This window comes from Equus asinus, chromosome 21 (genome assembly GCF_041296235.1).
Source record: "Equus asinus isolate D_3611 breed Donkey chromosome 21, EquAss-T2T_v2, whole genome shotgun sequence".
NCBI lineage: Eukaryota > Metazoa > Chordata > Mammalia > Perissodactyla > Equidae > Equus > Equus asinus.
The window spans coordinates 62,630,590-62,651,259 of NC_091810.1; the positions used below are offsets into that span (position 1 = coordinate 62,630,590).

General features: G+C 40.3%; 1 protein-coding gene across 8 annotated transcripts in view; it reads right to left on the reverse strand.

Moving 5' to 3' along the window:
- FBXL2 (F-box and leucine rich repeat protein 2) overlaps nt 1–20,670 on the reverse strand; it is a 123,077-nt gene that overhangs the window by 33,209 nt on the left and 69,198 nt on the right. For 4 of the 8 annotated variants that reach the window (XR_006517836.2, XR_011496279.1, XR_011496278.1 and 1 more), the window contains exons 6-13: nt 18,080–18,148; nt 17,884–17,979; nt 17,529–17,655; nt 17,308–17,382; nt 15,873–16,003; nt 14,351–14,411; nt 13,514–13,558; nt 12,877–12,933 (exon numbers count right to left, since the gene is read on the reverse strand). Coding sequence is in view for 5 of the 8 variants with exons in the window: in XM_044755188.2 (XP_044611123.2) it covers nt 12,877–12,933; nt 13,514–13,558; nt 14,351–14,411; nt 15,873–16,003; nt 17,308–17,382; nt 17,529–17,655; nt 17,884–17,979; nt 18,080–18,148 (661 nt within the window). In the remaining 3 variants the exon portion in view is untranslated. Of the gene's footprint in view, nt 1–12,876; nt 12,934–13,513; nt 13,559–14,350; nt 14,412–15,872; nt 16,004–17,307; nt 17,383–17,528; nt 17,656–17,883; nt 17,999–18,079; nt 18,149–20,670 lie in introns of all 8 variants that reach the window. The other 4 variants (XM_070492426.1, XM_070492428.1, XM_070492427.1 and 1 more) reach the window with 1 other exon arrangement.

Here is a 20,670-nt window from a genome sequence, read left to right on the forward strand (position 1 = left end):
GGGCTACCCACTGTGTATACATTGTCTCCTTTATTCTTCAAAACAACCCTGCAGAGAAGGTATTATCATCCCCATTTTACAGATGAGAAAATTGAGGCTCAAAGAAGTTGAGCTCAGGTTGATTAAAGCCTTTCCCCTCTGCCCTGCACCGTTTCACCACATCCCTGGCATACTACAGAGGGGTCAGGCCATTTTTATTTCCTCATCTGTTTATAGCAGGTGTGTTAGGAAGGAGGAATGTTTCATAGAAACAAGTTTACATTGCTGGGTATTATATCCCCTAGTCTAGTTAGGAGTGGGCAGCTTATACCAGCATTTCTGAGGAGTCAGAGGTAGCTAGGGTTGGTAGGGGCAGAGTATGCAGAGCAGGGGGTGGAACTGCTTTTAAATGCCAAACAGCAGGTGTCTTTTGCTCCCCAGATGTAGCAAGGAGAAGGGAGAAGGGGAGAGGAGAAAACCATCTTTCAATCTCACATAGAATTTCTCTAGCAGGCTACAGACATTGGCTACAGTGGTTATCCCTGGGGAGGGAGCAGGGTGACTAGGGGTTTTAAATAAGAATGGGATTTTTCTCTTGTATTCTTTGCAGTTAAAAAAAAGAACTTTTTTCTTTTGAATTTTATCAAATGCTTTTTCTGCATTAATTGATATGATCATGTAATTTTTCTTCTGTAGCCTGTTAACATGGTGGATTACATTGATCCATTTTCAAATATTTAACAAGACTTGTGTCCCTGGAATAAACCCTGCATGGTCATGGTGTTTAATTATTTTTATATATTGCTGAATTCTATTTATTTTTTGTTATGGACATTCGGTTCTATATTTATAAGGGATACTAGTCTGTAGTTTTGGGTTTTGGCACGATTTTTGCCTGGTTTTGATATCAGGGTACTACTGTGTTAGTTTGTGCTTTTAAAGGTATTGGTCTAAGTTATCAAACTGACTTACGTAGATTGTTCCTAGTATTCCCTTATCATCCTTTTGATGTCTGTAGGGTCTGTGGTGATACCCCTTGTCTCAGTCTGTTCACACTGCTATAGCAAAACACCACGGAGAGGGCAGCTTATAAACAACAGAAATTTATCTCTCAGTTGTGGAGGCTGGAAGTTCCAGATTATGGGGCCAGCAGATCTGCTGTAATGGCTACGGAGGGCCCCCTTCCTGATTCACTACCAGAGCCTTCTTGTTGTGTCCTTGCTTGGTGGATGGGGTGAAAGACCCCTCTGGAGCCTCTTTTATAAGAGCACTTATCCAATTCATGAGGGAACCCTTATGACCAATCACCTCTCAAAGGCCCTACCTCCTAATAACACCCCTTTCGGGGGTTAGGATTCACTAACATCCAGACCGTAGCACCCTTGTTTCATTCCTGACCTTAGTAATCTGTGTCTTCTCTTTGTCAGTCTTGCTAGAGGTCTGTTTCAAAGAATGAGCTTTTCATTTTGCTCGTTTACTTCTGTGGGTTTGCTCTTTTCAATTTCATTGATTTCTACTATTATCTTTAGCATATCCTTCCTCCTTATTTTCAGTTTATTTTGCTCTTCTTTTTCTGGTTTCATGGGGGTGGGACTTCTTTTTAATGTAATCATTCAACACCAAAAATTTCGTTCTCAGCACTGCTTTAGCTGCATCCAACACATTTTGGTATGTTCTGTTTTCATTTTCATTCAGTTTAACTCTTCAAAAAAAATTTCCCTTGAGACTTCCTCTTTGACCCATGGATTAATCAGAAGTGTGTTTTTAAGTTTCCAAGTCTTCAGAAATTTTCCTGTTATCTTCTGTTATTGATTTCTGTTTTGATCCCATTGTGGTCACAGAATACATTCTATATGATTTCAATGCCTTTCAATTTTTTGAGGTGCGTTTAATGGCCCAGGATATGGTCTATTTTGGTACATATTCCATGGTCTCTTGAAAACAAAGTGTGTTCTGCTGTTGTTGGGTAGAGTGTTCTATAAATGTCCACTAGGCCTTGCTTGTTAATGGTGTTGAGTTCTATATCCTTGCTGGCTTTCTGTCTGGTTGTTGTATCAATTGTTGAGAGAAGAATACTGATGTGTTCAACTGTAACTGTGGATTTTCTGTTTTTCCTTTCAGCCCTATCAGTTTTTGTTTCATGTAATTTGTAGTTCTGTTGTTTAGTGCATATATATTAAGAATCACTATGTTATCTTGGTGGACTGACCCTTTTATTATTGTCATGTTCTCTGTCCCTGGTAATTTTCCTTGCTCTGAAGTATACTGTAAATAATATAATGACTCCTGCTTTCTTTTGTTTAAAGTTTGTATTGTATATCTTTTCCCTTTCAACCAATCTATATTGTTACATTCAAAGTGAGTTTCTTACAGCTTATATTATTTTATCCACTCTGGCAATCTCTGCCTTTTAGTTGGTATATTTACACCACTTACATTTAAAGATATCTTTGGGCTTAAGTCTGCCCTTTTTCTTTTCTGTTATTTCAGTTTTTCATTTCTCTGTTTTCTTTTTCTCTCTCTCTTTTTTTTAAGATTGGCACCTGAGCTATCAACTGTTGCCAATCTTTTTTTTTTTCTGCTTTTTCTCCCCAAACCCCCCCAGTATCTAGTTGTATGTTTTTTTTTTAGTTGTGGGTCCTTCTAGTTGTGGCATGTGGGACGCTGCCTCAACATGGCCTGATGAGCAGTGTCATGTCCGTGCCCAGGATCCGAACCAGCAAAACCCTGGGCCGCCAAAGCAGAGCACGCGAACTTAACCATTCAGCCAAGGGGCCAGGCCCTCTGTTTTCTTTTTCTTGCTTTCTAATGGGTTACATAAACTATTTTTATAATTCCATTTTGATTTATCTATTGTGTTTTGAGTTTCTCTTCTGTAGACTTCTCAGTGGTTTCTCTAGGTATTACATTACATATCCAAAACTTATTACAGTCTACTGGTGTCAATTGTTTACCAGTTTGAGTATAGAAACTTTACCTCCCTTTAAGTCCTTTCACCCTGCTTCATTTATAATATATCATCCTAATTACTTCCTCTACATACATTGAGAATATCAATGTTATAATTTCTGCTTCATCAAATAAAATTTAGAAAACTCAGAACAAAGTCTATTGTTTTACACACATTTTTTCCTTACTCTTTCCATTGTTCTTTCTTCCTGATATCCTAAGATTCCTCCTTTCATCATTTCCTTTCTTTCTTTAAAATTTCTAATTGTGGTATAAAAACCAACATAAAATTTATCATACTTACCATTTTAAAGTGTTCAGTTCAGCAATGTTAAGTATGTTTACACTATTTTGCAATGGATTTCCAGAACTTTTTCATTCCGCAAAACTTAAACTCTATACCCATTAAACAATGTTCCCCATTTACCCCTCTCTGCAGCCCGACAACCACCATTTTACTTTCTGTTTCTATGAATTTGACTACTGTATTTGACCTCAAATTTGTGGAATCATACAGTATTTGTCTTTTCTTCTTTTGAAATTTTATTGTGATAAAAACATGAGCTCTATCTTTTTAACAAATTTTAAGTGTACATTATTGTTGACTATAGGTACAGTGTTCTACAGCAGACCTCTAGACTTTATTCATCTTACTCAAGTGAAACTTTATGCCTGTTGATAAATAACTCTCCATTCTCTCCCCTCCCAGCCCCTGGTAACCATCATTCCAGTCTTTGATTTCATGAATTTGACTATTTTAGATACCTCATATAAGTGGAATCATGCAGCAGTTGTCTCTGTCTGGCTTATTTTGCTTAGCATACTGTCCTCAAAGTCTACACATGTTGTCATACATTGCAGAATGTCCTTCTTTTCTGAAGCTGAATGGTATTCCATTGCATGTATATGCCACATTTTCTTTATCGTTTCATCTGTTAATAGACATTTAGGTTGTTTCCACATCTTAACTATTGTGAATAGTGCTGCAAGGAAAATGGGAGTGATAATCTCTCTTCAAGATGCTGATTTCAATTCTTTTGGATGTATACCAAGAGGTGGGATTGCTGGACCTTATGGTAGTTCTATTTTTAAGTTTTTGAAAAACCTCCATATTGTTTTCCATAACAGCTGCACCATTTTGCATTCCTACCAACAGTGCACAAGGGTTCCAATTTCTGCACATCATCACCAACACTTGCTGCTTTTGTGTTTTGATAATAGCCATCCTGACAGATGTGAGGTGATGTATCATTGTGATTTTTACCTGCATTTTCCTGATGATTAATGAAGAACGTTTTTCATATACCCATTTGCCATTTGTTTATCTTCTTTGGAGAAATGTCTATTCAAGTCCTCATCCCATTTTTAAGTGGATTATTACTTTTTTTGTTGTTGAGTTATATAGTTTCTTATATAACCTGGAGATTAATCCCTTACCAGATACACTGCTGGCAAATATTTTCTCCCATTTACTCTGTTGATGGTTTCCTTTGCAGAAGCCTTTTAGTTTGATGTAATCCCATTTGTTTATTTTTCTTTTTGTTGCCTGAGCTTTTGGTGTCATATCCGTGAAACTGTTGCCAAGACCAATGTCATGAAGCTTTTGCCCCACGTTTTCCTCCAGGAAGTCTTACATTTAAGTCTTTAATTCATTTTGAGTTGGCTTTTATACATGGTATAAAATACAGGTCCAATTCCATTCTGTCACATGTGGATATCCAGGTTTCCTGACCTGGATATCCTGGTTTGCTGAAGGGACTATTTTTTCCCATTGTATATTCTTGGCATCCTTGTTGAAAATTAGTTGACCATATATGCATGGATTTATTTCTGGACTCTCTATTCTGTTCCATTGGTCTATATGTTGTCTTTATGCCAGTATCATACTGTTTTGATTACTTTGATAGCTTTGTAATATAGTTTCAAATCAGGAAGTATAAGGCCTCCAGCTTTGTTGTTCTTTCTCAGGATTACTTTAGCTATTCAGGGTCTTTTGTGATTCTATATGAATTGTAGAATTATTCTATTTCTGTAAAAAATGTCTTTGGAATTTTTATAGGTATTGAATTGAATCTGTAAATCACTTTGGGCAGCATGGATATTTTAATAATATTAAATCTTCCAATCTATGAACATGGGATGTCTTTCCCTTTGTTTCATTTCTTTCATCAATGTTTTGTAGTTCTCAGTATATAAATCTTTCACCTCCTTATTTAAGTCTATTCCTAAGTATTTTATTCTTTTTGGTGCTACTTTAAATGGGATTGTTTTCCAAATCTCTTTTTCAAATAGTTCATTGTTAATGTATAGAAATGCAACTGAATTTTTTATGTTCTTTTGTATCCTATAATTTTACTGAATTTACTAGTTCTAATAGTTTTTTAAATGTAGTTCTCTGTATACAATATCACATTGTCTGCAAACAGGGATAATTTTACTTCTTCCTTTCCGATGTGGATGTCTTTTATTTCTTTTTCATATCTAACTGCTTTGGCTAGGACTTCTCATACTATGTTAAATAAAAGTAGTGAAAGTGGGCACCCTTCCCTTGTTCCTGATTTTGGAGAAAAAGCTTTCAGTTTTGCACTGTTGAGTATGTTAGCTGTAGGCTTTTCATATATGGCCATTATTATGTTGAGATATTTTCCTTCTATTCCTAGTTTCTTGAAGAGTTTTTATAATGAATAGATGTAGAATTTCATTAAATGCTTTTTCCGCATCTATTGAGATGATCTTGTGATTCTGACCCTTTAATCTGTTGATGTGATGTATCACATTAATTGATTTTCATTTATTGAATCATCCCTGCTTCCCAGGGATAAATCCCATTTGATTGTGATGTATGATCCTTTTAATGTGCTGTTGGATTCAGTTTGCTAGTATTTTATTGAAGATGTTCACATCCATATAGATCAGGATTATTGCCCTTTGGTTTTCTAGTAGTGTCTTTGTCTGGCTTTGGTATTAGGGTGATGCTGGCTTCATAAAATGAGTTTGGAAGTGTTGTCACCTCTTCAATTTTTTGAAAGAGTTTGACAAAGGCTGGCATTAATTCTTCAAATGTTTAGTAGAATTCACCAGGGAAGCCCTCTGGTCCTGCAATTTTCTTTGTTAGGTTTTTGATTACCGATTCAATCGCCATACTAGTTACAGGTCTGATTAGGCTTTCTATTTCTTCATGATTTAGTTTTAGTAAGTTGTATCTTTCTAGGAATTTGTCCATTTCTTCTAGGTTATCCATTTTGTTGGCATAGAACTGTTCATAGTCATCTCTTATGACCCTTTTTATTTGTGTCATCCATTGTAACATCTCTTCTTTTGTTTCTAATTTTACTTATTTGTCTTCTTTTTTCATAGTTAGCTTAGCTAAGAGTTTGTCAATTTTGTTTACGTTTTCAAAAGACCAACAGTTCCATTAATTTTTTTCTATTGTTTTTCTATTTCTGCTCTAATCTTCGTTATTTTCTTCTTTCTGTTAACTTTGGGCATGGTTTGTTCTTTCTTTCTAGCTCCTAGAGATGTAAAGCTAGGTCGTTAGAGAACTTTCTTCTTTTTTAATGTACATATCTATCACTATGAACTTCACTCTTGTGCTTTTGCTGCATCCTATAAGTTTTGGTATGTTTTTAATTTCATTCATTTCAAAGTATTTTTAAATTTCACTATTTTTTGAAGTTTCTTGTTTTCTTTTTGCAACTGACTTCTAGTTTCATTCCATTGTGGTGGGAAAAGACACTTGGCATAATTTTTATCTTCTTGAATTTGTTAAGACTTGTATTATGACCTAACATGAGATCTACCCTGGAAAAAGAGCCATATATGTGCTTGAGAGAAACATGTCTTCTGCTCTTGTTGGTTGGAATGTTCTTATGACTGTTAGGTTAGGTCTATTTGGTCTATAGTGGAGTTCATGTCCTCTGTTTCCTTACTGATCTTCTGTCTGGTAGTTCTATCCAGAATTGAAAGTGGAGTATCGAAGTCTCCTCCTATCAGTGTATTGCTGTTTATTCCTCCCTTCAGTTCTGTCAATGTCTGCTTTATATATTTAGGTCATCTATTGTTGGGTGTATACGTATTTACAATTATTATATTCCTGGTAGATTGACCCTGTTTTATCATATAATGTCCTTCTTTGTCTCTTAGGACAGTTTTTGACTTGAAGTCTATTTTGTCTGATGTAAATTTAGCCATCCTGCTCTCTTTTGGTTACCATTCACGTGGAATATGTTTTTCTGTCCCTTCACTTTCAACCTAGGTGTCCTTAAGTCTAAAGTGAGTTTCTTGTAGGCAGCATATAGCCTTGTCATGTTTTTTTTAAATCCATTTAGCCACTCTATGTCTTTTGATGGAGGAATTTAATCCATTTACATTTAGAGTGATTACTGATAGGAAAGGATTTACTACTGTCATTTTTAAAACTTAAAGAAGTTCACTTAGAGCAGAGATAGGAGGCTGATATGATAGTATTCAAGCTTGTTTATTCTCCCCACCTTCTCCTTCCACTTCCTCTAGGTTGCTACAGGTCTCTTAGGATGAAGAAGTGTGTATGTGTCCTACATCCTGGGAAATGCTCCCCATGGAAGCCCAGGGACTGAACAGAATTTCAACTGAAAGATTAAAAAAAAAAAATTGAAGCCACTTGTCTGTCAAAGTTGGGGTAGACCATGACCTGAGGAATCCAGACATTCTCTTCTTCCCTAGGGCCAAGAATCTTCCCAAGACCTTTTCCAACAACAAGCGCCCTTTCCCTCCCCCTTATCTCTGTAAGTTTAGTGGTGTGACACCGAAGGAGCTGCCAGACTGCCTTGACAAGGTTGCTTGAAAGTGTGGGTAAGGAGAGTTTGGAGGAACCTCGGGATTCCTGACTGCAGGAACCCTTCACCTGCTCCCTCCTCCAAAGAAGCAGCTTCTTATGGTGGGCCTCTGGCAGGCAGGGAATAGCTGGCAGTCTCATGAGAAGGGCTCAGTCTTTGGGACCTGAGACCACAGCTGTAGGGATCGCCCTCATCATTCACACAATAGTTTTCGTGCCTGACTCTGAGACTTTGGCTGGCTTGTTTATATCCTTCTTTGTTCCAAAAGAGGATTTGAAGTGGCTTCCCCTGGTTAAGCCTAGTGCAAGGTGCTGGTGCTAGAGGAGAGAGGTAAGATCCTGTCTCTGTCCTCTAAGAGTTGACAGTCTAAATCACAATCCTAGACTCCCCCTGAATTCCCACTGAGGAAAGCTTCCTTGGATTTATGAATAGAACTTTTAAAACCTAAGGTTAATAGTGCAAGCACTAAAAACATCAAGGCACAGAGAGATGGCTAAAAAGCCAATAGACAAATTAAATGGAATTTTAAAAATATTCAGTTAACCCAAAAAGAAGGTGAGAAGGGAGGAATAGAAAAAAAGAGAGAGAGAGAAAACTCAACTGTATCAATATTATATTAACCTTAAATGACTAAACATTTCAATTAAAAGACAGATTATTAGACTGGCTAACAGCAAGACACATACATAAAAACACAGATAGGCTGAAAGAAAATGATATGCCATGCAAAAAGTAAGCATAAAAAGGCTGATATTAACATCAGATAAAGTAGACTTAAAGACAAAGAGTATTACTAGTGATAAAGAGGGACATTTTATAATGATAAAAATGTCACTGCACCAGAAGGATGTAAGAATCATAAATTTGTATGAAGCCAAATTGTAGGATAAGACCTCAGTGAGGATACACTAAACATCTTAGCCATGGGAGGGCTACTGTGTACTGGAGATGGGGTTGGCCCCAGCAGCTGGGCCAGGACTTGCAGCTTCCCATATGTGTACATGAAGTCACCCTGCTTGTAGAGTTTTGGGAGTGGTCTAATGTGTCTAGTGAATCTCAACATTCTAAGCTGAGATAACTAGAAGGTCTGAATAAACCAGGGTCCTCAATTTGGGACCAAAACATAGGCTGGACTGCTCTCCTCCAGGTGGTGCCACAGAACAGTGGCCCTTCAAACTGAACCCCCACCTCAGCTTCTCACTGTCAGCTCTTTCAAGCCTCACAGAGACAGTTAAGAAAGAAAGGAAGGAGTCTACCCTCCTTAGCAGTGCCCATGAGGCTCTGGTCCTTGCCTCCCATTGAGCCTCATCCCTTCTCCTTCCTCCCTCACTCTAAAACTCAGCCAATTGCAGAAAGAACACGTGCTGTTTCATCTGTGTAAAATGCCCTCAAGCCCTTTTTCTACCTCATTCTTGCTGGTGCTTTGAAAACTGGCCCAGTAGCTGAGAGTTGGATTTAAACAGGATGAGAGCTTTGCTAAGTGAAGAAGGTGAATCTTGAGGATCAAGGGAGTGATTTAATAATTGACTGTAGAATTTATGCTGAGTTGGGGGGTGGGCATAAAACGGGGATGGACAATGAAAAGATGGTGGGATCAATGGGTCCCATATAAATTATTGTTGTAGCTGGGTAATACAAGAGATGATCAGAAAGACAGGAGATGGTCAGACTGGGGGGGCATTAAACTGAGAAATAAACAACATACATTCTATTCTACACTGTTATTTTCAAAGTTGCTAAATGTTTCCACTTAAACTGAAAGAAATATTCATCCAAATCTTACCAACTCGTGCGTCCCTATTTTTCCTCTACAGCAGTGAGTAGTGGCATAACAAGATTGTCTCACATCCCCAAAGGCAGGCTTTCTACTAGCTGGATAACTTATGCACTTGTCATTCTGAAGGGAGAGTGACTGATCTGACACCTGATGGACATGGCTTTCTATACATCATCACTGTGTTTTGATAAATCAGGATGAAAAATAAACTTGGTAGCAATGAAGTAATATATTTCCTTTTTGGCTACATTCCTTATTCTTCAATATAATAGACTGATAAAATTCTTCTTGGATAGCTTCTATGACCAATGAGTTACATAGTATGATTCAAAAAGCCCAAAAAGCTGGCTCTGATATTGAACAGGAAACCAGCCCCGCCATGATCAACAGAAGCTGCTGCTAACACATCCTACAAGCTAAACACTGGAGGAACAAACAGGATCCTTAACCTTCTTGGAACAAATTTCATGACTCTTTACAGATTCTTCCAGGTCCTACTCCTCTGCATGTGGAATTCCCCTTGTTCACAAATGTATATTTGACTAATTTTCAAACAAACAGGATCAGTTTTCCCTTTCAAATAGCCTTTTGAATTTTTGGGTTTTTTTGGTTTGTTTTTGTGGGGGTTTTTTGCTGAGGAAGATTATCTCTGAGCTGACATCTGTGCCAATCTTCCTCTATTTTATATGTGGGTCGCTGCCACGACATGGCTGATGAGTGGTGTACGTCTGCGCCCAAGATCCAAAGTCCCGACCCCAGGCCGCTGAAGTGGAGTGCATGGCGCTTAACCACTGCAGCACAGGGCTGCCCCCTGAATTGCGTTTCTGTGTGAGTACAATGCCCTTCCTCCCTTGAGGATCACAGAGTGACTCCTGGAAGCGGCAGTGTGTGTGCACACCTGCCTCGTTCACGTCTAAAGGACAACCTGGGAAACTGAAGCGTTAGGAACTGAGGTGTGATAGTCACCTGGCTTTGGGCTGGTGGTCACTTCCTTCATTTCTTCCTGCTTGCAGATCTTTAGTAAAAGGTAAAAGCCGTATTTCAAAATTCTGAGTCTATGGGTTTTTCCCCCAAGAGTATTGCCTCCTCTAATCTCTGCAGGCCAGGGGAGGAATCCCTGAGGAGGACCCCCTGAGCAGCCTGTGCCCAGCTTTGTCACAGAGTGCTGTCTGTGACACTCCCTCAGTAAGAGGAGTTTCCTTACGGTGGGGACTGCGCTGCTCCCGTGTGGCCGCCTGCCCCAGAATGAGGCCTGTGGAGAAGAAACGTGCACGTTTCACCTGGCACTCAATGCCTGCCATCCTAAATCCTCCCAGGGCTGCCATTTCATCAAGGCAGGTGGCAAGCCGGCTGCACATGTGCACTGCGGGACCTGCTGCAGTAGAAATGCACTTCTGACACAATCCGAACTTTAACTCACCCTCAGCTTTACCTGAGGGTTGACAGAGGCACTGCTACTACTGGCCACTATCAAAGTGGGTCGTGCTCCTTGAGTATCCCTTAAATAAGGATCCAGGCACAAACTTCTCCGGAATTTCAGAGTGAGGATAAAGTTTCTCTCTCGTGATGAAGTATCTTTGATTTCTACAGTGCCTAGGACAGTGCCTGGCATGTGGTGTTCCTCAAGAGGTGTTTGTAGCGTGAATTAGATGGATATGGAATAAACGTAATCCATAGCATTTCCCTTTTCTGTTTTGGCTATTAGGAATCTTCAAAGCTAAGTTCAGATTTCAACTGCAACTGTTTCCCTGCTTTTCTGCTAATAATCCTTTGTGTTTTTTATTCTGGGCTCTTATTTTGGACTTCTGGTTTTATTATAGCTTACCTTTTACTCTTACGTCCCCTTTCTGGAAGTAGCTTATACAAATACAGGGGACAAGATGGAGATTTAGTCACCAGCATCTCCGCTGGGGAGAATGCTATGTATTTGGAAGACACTCCCTGACAAGTCGCTGGGGTGGATCCTGCACTCCTGAGGAGGCAGGAGGAAGAGCAGGAGTTAGGGAGCTGGCGGAAGGCCTTGTTGGCTCCGTGTAACCCCTCCTTAGGTGCCTCCGTCCTGATGTGAGTAGATTTCTTGCAGACACTGATGAAGGGGCAGGAGTTCAAGTCCAGGGTATCCCAAGGGAGGACAGAGAGAGCCCTTGGGCAGCACAGAGGAAGCAAGTTAAAGCAAGGAATAAAACCTGGGGCTCCTAATTTTTCCCACATCTCTGAGAGGCAGAAGGTGTCAAGGAAAAAGGGTGGAGAGGATAAAAGGAGAAAGCACATCTGAGTAAGAGGTTCTGCCAATTATAAAACCAAATCTGAACCAATTTGTGAGTAAAGACATCACTAGAACTACAAAATTATCTGTAACACGTATGGGGAAATGATTTAGACAGAGAATTTGGATACACATAGATTCCTGACTAATCTCTGAAATCTGACCCCAAATTCTTTTTAAAAAGTCCTAGAGCTGTCCACAGCCCAGCTGCACTTGTGCCTGAGGGAAAAAGTAGCCAGAATGCGGAAACAAGGAAAATTGGTGGGGAGAGTAACTCAAGGCCAAATGGAGCTTTAATGTTATAAAATTCTAGTCCCTGAGGACAAAGCAAGTTTCAAAAATGACAGAGAAAGTGCATTTAAGAAAAATCTGTTGTGTATCTCAGGGCAGTGGAAAGCCCAGACCCCAGGGAGGCCAAGAGATCCAGGACCATAGTGCAGTTGTGTAACTTTGGCCAAGTTCCTTAACTGCTCTGAGCCTCAGTTTCTTCACTGATAAAATGGGGACGTCCATAGTGCCTGCATCACAGGGCTGTGGATGGCATCAAATGAGACAATGTATCTAGCACAGACATAGGCAGCACGGTTTACATGGGCTTGCTCAATGAATGGGGATTCCATCCCTGCTCCTGGCTCAAACAGCTGGATGTGAAATGTGCATGAGATGTCTGCAGGGCTAAGAGTGCCAGTGACACTATTCACTGCTCATTTTGGATCTCTCAATATATTCTAATTCCTTTTCCCCCTATAGATATATATATGAGGAGATGTGAAATGTAAATTTAATACAAGGATGGCCTCAATCTTTTGTCTTAGATTATATCATTTTAACGTCCTTTCACTCCACCTGACATGATGAACATGAACTTGAGAAAAGTGGTAAGGACATGGGTCCCTATATTAGGTCCACATCCTAAAATGGAACCAGTAACATTTAGATATCCCGCCTCCCAAGTGAGCCCAACTAATAGGTCTCTGAAACCAAGAATGATGATACCTTTACAGAAAGGAAACCCAAACAGATTCCTGTTGTAGTGGGAGGATTTTTTCATTCCTAAAAGGTTAATAATGTCACAAAAAACTCAGACTCACCAGGGCTTGGAGTTTAGGACAGTGAATGGAAAGCTGGATGAGTGTGCTGTCGGTTATCTAGAGAGAAACATGCTGCGTCAGTGTGGCTTCTATACCAGAACTTAATACCTAATCCTGGCTTCTCCTGAACACGAGAATCAAAGGGGCAAAAGAGAATTAAAAACTAATCTCAAGCACACTTGGGCTGGGAGCTCCTCTTTTTACCAGCAACCTCAAATCTGTCCACTCCTGGAGATGCAAAGTCGTTCTCTGGTCTCTCTCTGGTGCCCCAAGGGGGCCTAGGGACAAGGGGACAAAGAGGGAGGGGTAAGGAGGGTCCCCCAGGATTCTTCATTGTAGAGTCACCTCGTTGCTGGACATGCAAACTTTACCTCCCTTAAATTCTGTGAAAATAAGTTTCTTTTTCTTTCAATGTTTGGCAAAAGATGGAGCTATCCTGAACTTCTCGACTGTAGCTCTGTCTGATGACTGAGAATAGCCCAAAGTTTACGCATCTCACTGCCATGGTCCTCATGAGTTCCCAAGCTCTAACAACTATGCTGGGCAAGGAGAGTCCAGACAGTAGCCAGTCTCTGGCTATGTGGTTGTCTGTTAGGACTAAGGGGTAGCCCTGCAGGGCTATCAGGAGTCCACTCACCAGAATGCATTCCTCAAGATCCATCTTTTCCAGGTCATGGCAATTCTGAAAGAGTCCATAAGACATCCCCCACATGCAGTCAGCGGTTGGGGCAAAACTGGTGGCTTGCTCTGTTCCTCTGAGTACGGGCCCAGTATCCCTGTTTTCTTCCATCAAGGAGTGTGCCCTGTTGCTAAAGTGGCCCAGTACTAACGAGCAGGTGCCCTTTGAATCATATTCACTTTAGAAATGGGAATAGGGCTGCCCTGGGCTGCATTTCCTTCTCTCATCCTGGACAGGTAGTTGCCTATAACCTTCCTGGTGGCTCATAGATAGCAGCATGTAAATTTTAGCCATAGAATAGGTTCTGGGAGGGCATGAGAGTGGGGAGCGCAGGCACAGTGTGGGCAGGTGAAGGTTGGGGGAAGAGTGTATCAGTACCCCAGGAGGACACGGGTTCCCAGCCGCAGGCCACAGGGACCCCGTGGTGGTCGGCATTTGCACGGCAATGTGGAAGAGGGAGCAGAGGCAGAGTGCAGCCCGGTTAGGGGAAGCTGCTGAGAGGTGAGTCAGGTCTGTGCGAGGAAGGGCATCTCCTGCCCGGGATGGGGCTCTTCTCACTGTGGGCCCACCTGACCAATGAGAGTGAGGCTACACCTGCCACAGAACCCTCGACAGGACCTCCCGAGTTTTCCGGCCAACTGGAAAAAATGCAAAACACACTCAGAGGACTGTATTCCACTCGGTGCCTGTCATTTCTGAAGGTATTTTTTTGCACACTCCAAAATCACTCCAAGTCACTTTGATTGAGGGAAGTGAATTACAGTTTGGTTTTGTTTTTTAAAACTTCTACCTTACCCGAGCTAAAAGTGTAAAGCCTGCGTCAGTCAAATGGGAACATCGGGCAGCCTCCAAAATCCTGGGATAAGGAGTGCATGGGAGAAAAAGTAGCAACTGGTTAACAGGAGAAACATTCACTTCATGATGCACGCTCTTGCATTTATTCTGCTCTTTGACACAACTTTGCTTCTGCTAAAAGCGTTGGAAATGCAAATACTGTCGCCACTAGACAGATGAGGAGAATGAGGCTTAGGGAGGAATGTGACCTGCCCTAAGCGCCAAAGTCCTAACCTGAACTCAAACAGTAAATCCAGGCATCTTCCCACTGCACCGCACACTGTTGCTGTTGTTGTTTTTAAATATTATTTCAATATTTGTTGACTTCTAAATACAATTAAAATGAACTTTTACTCAACAAAATCATCTTGATATCTATTGCATTTCTTGAAGTTACTCTAAAGGAAACTTTAAAAATTTGCAGCCAAAGAAAAACATGAGTTAATTCTCAATACTCATGCTTAACAGGGGCAGATGCATGAATACCATTTTTAAGTTAAATACTAATAGCAATAATTTTGACCTCCTTTCTGACCAGTTTTGATCACCCAAATTCCTTCTACTATGGAGAAACAGCAAAAATATCTAGAATTTTCCATAATACAACGGTAAGAAAAATGGGCAAAAGACAGAAATAGACAATCCTTAAAGGATACGCAACTGGTGTGAGCATAAGAAATGGATCCGTTTCACTGATGAGTAAAGAATAACAAAACAAATGGCTTTTTGCTGCCTCTTTCTAGGGTTAAGATTGCTGCTTCTGAAGTCGAACTCTGTTAAGTTCAAATTCTACTTTTACTTCTTACTCATTATGTGACCCAGGATAAATCATGGGATTTTCTGAGTCTCAGTTTCTCCTCCGCAAAACAAGCGAGAATAACAGTACTTATCTCCTAGAGACGTGGTGAGGATTAAATGAGATAATGCTTATAAAAGTGCCTAATACAGAGCCTGGGACATATGAGTTCAAGTGATGTTAACTATGATTAGTAGTTTGTTGCCATTATTAAAGTTTTAATAGTCACAATATTACATGGATAATCAGAAAATCATTATTTGTTAAAACAAAACTTTTTTCCTGATGGGAAAGATGATAAATAAAGTAATTGTAATTTTCCTCCCATGCTGTCCATTTAGCAGCTGGTTTAGAGGAGAACATCATGGCATTTGGATGTGAGGCTATCACTCTGCTCACTGTCAGATCACTCGGATATCAAACAGCATGAGGCAAATCATGTGGGCAAACGTGTGAAGTGCATCAAGAAACTGGTGGTAGACATTTAGTGCTTTCTCGTATGTCCCTAAATGAACTGCATTACGCGTTGTCCTACTCCAATCCCCCGACAGAAGCCAACAACAACACAACCACCGCCTTCTCCACCACCACCTGTTCCTACTGGCAAGCCTTTCTCCTCCTGCAGGAAGCCCTCCCAGTCAGCTCAGCCAAGCTCTGGGCTGCAAAGCAAAAGTGTGGTGCACTCACTGAAGTCTTGGGCAGTTCAAAGCCAGGGCTGTGAGAGAGGCGTCTGTGAGGTTGCTGCAGCCAGAAAGGCAGAGGGCCTGCAGCCGGTGGCATCCCCTGCATATCTGCACCACGCCTTCATCCGTAATGCGCTGGTGAAAACCAAAACAGGAAGGGAAATCAGAGGGCACCAGCAGTACCGAAATGAGAGCAGCAGAAAAACAGGACCTACTGCTAGTCGATTAGTTTGGGTTGCCAGTTACTCGCATTTTATCCTAATAATTTAAACAAAACAAGATGAAGCACAGGGCAGATGTGTTGTTATCTCTGCACAGCTTTAAAATATCCTAATGTTACTAATGAAGAGTAAAATTTTAAAATTTCATTTCCCTCCCCAGAAACATTTGATTTTTTTCAGGAAAAATTCATAAACTTGTGTTAAAAATCAGGTTAAATAAAGAGCTCATGAGACTTGCCTAGTTAAGTGACATATTAATTTTTGGTTGAATTTCTACAGATTAATGTTTCAGATATCTACCATATAAATCACATGTATATACTTACAGCATTTCCTCAATGTTTAGAAAATAGCAAAATTAAATAAATCACTGATAAATCGCTTGGGATTCTATGAATTTAGCCATGAAGATTCAAAATAAAATCTTTCTTTAAAGATACTAATTTATGTAGAAATAAACATGCACATATATGTCATACTTCAATTCATCTGGCAGTACTAGCAATCCAAGGTCCTATTTTTGAACAGTGCAGTCCCTGTACTCCCCTGTAAGGTCAATATTTGTCCCAAAGATACTTTGTTCTATCTCTCACTATCAGGGACTCTAAAGATTTATGATTCACTCACTAAATGCCAAATGAAAACGATTTCTCTCACTTTACTCAAGATTGATGTTCTCCCTGAGAAACCAAATAGGATTTAGCAAGCGTGCTCTTCAATCATCAATATTTACAATGGCAGTGAAGAAGCAGCAATAGTTTTTCACAGGCTAATGCTCTGATGAAAATTATACCTTGCCCTTGCATACGCCCTTTCTTTTTCAAAGTCTTTTCACATCTGTTACTTCATTTTATTCACTGAAACAATGTGAGAGGTGTCATCATCCCCAGTTTATAAGTAAAAAAAAGACACTGAGACATTACCATGGATTGTTTAGGTTAGTGACTAGTTTCACAGCATTCCTGATATCTCATAATAAACCAAGACCTTGATCTGTATTATTTTTAGGGGACATGTCAGTAGCTTTGTATTGGCCTTTGGGTTTAGATTGTTGTTCTTTCATCTTGCGGCAAATGGATAGATCACATCAGGCCACAGGAGAAGTAAGGGTGTGATCATCCCAGCTGCCCAGGGTGCTTCACAGCGGGGCCTGCGGCCGATTCCTGAGGGAGAGAACGTGGAGCAGGAAGGTGCTCACAGGAGAGGCACACTACTTACTGAGCAGGACTGTAAGTTGAGGCTCACAAGCTCATGGCAGTAATTCTGAATGTGCTTCAGAGCTTCGTCTTCCAACTGAGTAGAGAGAGAAAAGAGGGATGGAGCCAGGTCAGGGAACAGTGGGGCACCAAGAAAAATGAAGCAGCAAGTTCCCTAACGAAGTGCCACACCTATTGTTAGATAAGTGTTAGATGAACACGACTCTATTGACCCCTTGGTACCTGTGTGCAGCCCCTCAGAAGCAGGGCTTTTAGGCCTCGACAACCTCGCACCAGTGCCTCGATGCCATCCTTCGTGATCTGATCACACCAAGAGAGGTTCAGGTACTCCAGGTTTCGGCAGCCCTCACTGAGAGAACAAAGAACAAAACCACGCATGTGCAGTCTATCCTATAGAGAGTTTATTACCAACTTTGAGTTTAGTAAATCACAAGCAATTCAGAGGAGCAAGAACCTCTGAGACCTGTCTGAGTCACCTACTTCCTGCTCCAATGAGACCATTAGAAAGGTTTCAGACACACCAGAATGTACATAACTTTGGGTATTTCTCATGACCACAAACAACAGGTACTTTTACCTGATCCCCTTTAAGGAGCTGTTTGTAATGGACACACAGGAGGTCAGATCCAGATGCTTCAGCTTGGAACAGAATCTGCTAAGGCTATAACACGTGCTGAAAAAGAACAGACACACTAAAGGTATTTTCAACCATGTTTCTCTCCCCTCACTCTCCCCATGGCCAATTAGTGCCCAAACTAATTTTCATTACTTGCCTGTCAGTGATTTTTGTGCACCCATTGAGGTTTAAATGTTCAATGTTTCGGCAGTTCTGTGCAAAGGTCCTAAAATGAGAAAACATTTAAAAACTCTGTGCAAGTTGCTGGGCAGCCACTAGAGGGCATGTGTAACCGTTCACATTTAAAACAGTGCTCCTCAAACTTTAAAAAAATTTATTTAATTGTGGAAAGAACACTTAACATGGCATCTACTCTCTGAACATTTTTAAGTGTACAATATACTACTATTGACTATAGGTACTACTGTCTTCAAGCTTTAATGTGCACACAAATCAGCTGGGGCTCCGGTCACAGTGCAGATTCTGATAGTAGATCTACACAAACTCCCTGATGTCTGCATTTCTAAGCTCTCAAGTGATGCCAGTGCTGCTACTCTGGGGACTATACTTTGGGAAGCAAAGTCCTAGACTGACTACACTTCAGTTGTAACTCTCCTTCACCCACACCTTGGCAGTCATCTGAGAATGGAGGCCTGGCTCCCTGTTTCTTCCTCTCTACAAGAAAATCAATTGGAAGCAAGGGGGCTGAATCTTTCTTGCATTGTGTCACGCTGCCAGTTGGTTACAGAGCTTTCTGGAGAAATTGTCTCTGGCCATTAATAGCATCCAGTAGTTGATGAGTATCAAGAACCATCCATTTACTGGTGAGAACACTAATTCATGAAGGGCAATTTCCTCAATGATTTGTGGGTTGGTAGGGAGGCCAGAAGCAGAAAATTAAACATCCCTTACTCACCACTTACTACTTAACATATTCAGCAAGGACTGGCTCAGGTCATCTGCATTTTCCTGAAATACAGCTTCAATGTATCCTATAGGATAGAGTCCTGATTCTTCCACGCAGTACCCAAACATCTTCAAAACCTGGCCTCAAATCAGATGTCATTCTCATCTGTTCCTTCTGCCCTGCTATGGTACAGGGAAGGGGAACTGAGCTGGAGTCTAATGGACTTCCTGACTTGGGGATATGGAGCCAAAAGTCTGACCAAGGCAGTTAGAGTTATTAGAGAAAGTACTGGAGTGGAGGGAACTTCAGAGATCTGCAGAGGGTTCCCCTCAAGAATTCAGTAAAGTACTGATCAGAGCATGCATGTGAGGAGACTACTCAAAGCCTGGGAAAGAATCAAGAAAAAGCACTAGAGAGAACAAAAGCCAGATCTCACCCAGAGCCAGGAATAGTGCCCATTCCCACCAGCCAACAGTGAAAAATGTTACAATTTGTACGGCACTGGGTAGAGTACTGAGAAGGCTCTTGTTTCAGGAGTCGAGTACAATTAGCTCTAGACTAAACACTGCTTTGGTCCAACCTAACAAATTTTTTAAACAAGATCTGAAAGGAACTATGTCCAAGTAACTCAACTGCATCCTAGTACAAAACCCAAGAATATTTGTAGAAGCACAAAAATATTCTGCACTCAGAGTAAAATTCACAATATCTGGCATTGAACAAAAAATTACCACACTTTCAAAGAAGGAAAATATATCCATAATGAGAAGATTCAATCTATTAAAGCTGACCCAGAACTGACAGAGATATTAGAAATAGCAAAGGCATTAAAAGTTATTATAACTGTGTTCTGAAGAATATGGTTGTATAAAGCTAGATAAAGTTTGAACATGTTATGTTTAGTAAACACATTATATAGAGATATGAAAGATACAAAAAAGACCCAAATTAAGGTCTTAGATATGAAAACCACAATGGCTGAGATGAAAACTTACTGGATGGGATTAATGAAAGATTAGACATTGTGGAAAAGAAGACTGGTGAACTTGAAGACACAGCAACAGAAACTATCCAAAATGAAACATGGAGAGAAACCAAGAAAAAAGAACAGAGCATGAATGAACTGTGAGATAGCTTCAAGAAACCTAATATACATGTGATTGGAGTCCTTAAAGAGGAGGGCCCAGCCCTGTGGCCAAATGATTAAAGTTCCACGCACTCCCCTTCGGTGGCCTGGGTTTGGATCCCAGGTGCAGATCTACTGCACTCACCAGCCATGCTGTAGCAGTGTCCCACATACAAAAAAGATAGAGGAAGATTGGCAAAGATGTTAGCTCAGGGCTAATCTTCCTCAAGCAAACAAAAGAGGAGGATTGGCAATGGATGTTATCTCAGGGAGAATCTTCCTCAGCAAACAAAGAAGAATAGGAGACAGAGAGGGGAGGGAGAAAATATCTAAAGAAGTAACGGCCAAAATTTATCCAAAGTTTATGAAAACTATCAACCTATAGATACAAGAAAGTGAAAGAATTCCAAGCACAAGAAATATGAAAGGCATATCATAACCAAACTGGCCAAAACTAGTGACAGAAAAATCTTACAAGCATTTAGAGAAAAAGGACACATTACGTACAGAAGAATAAAAATAACAGTGATAGAAGATTTCTCATTGGTAACAAAAGAGCAAGAAAACAGAGGAGCAGCATCTTTAAAATACTGAAAACAAAAAACTATCAACATAAAATTTTATGTTCAGCGAAAATATTTTTCAAAATTGAAGGAAAAATAAAGATATTTTTCAGACATAGAAAAGCTGAAAGAATTCATCAGATCTGCAGTAT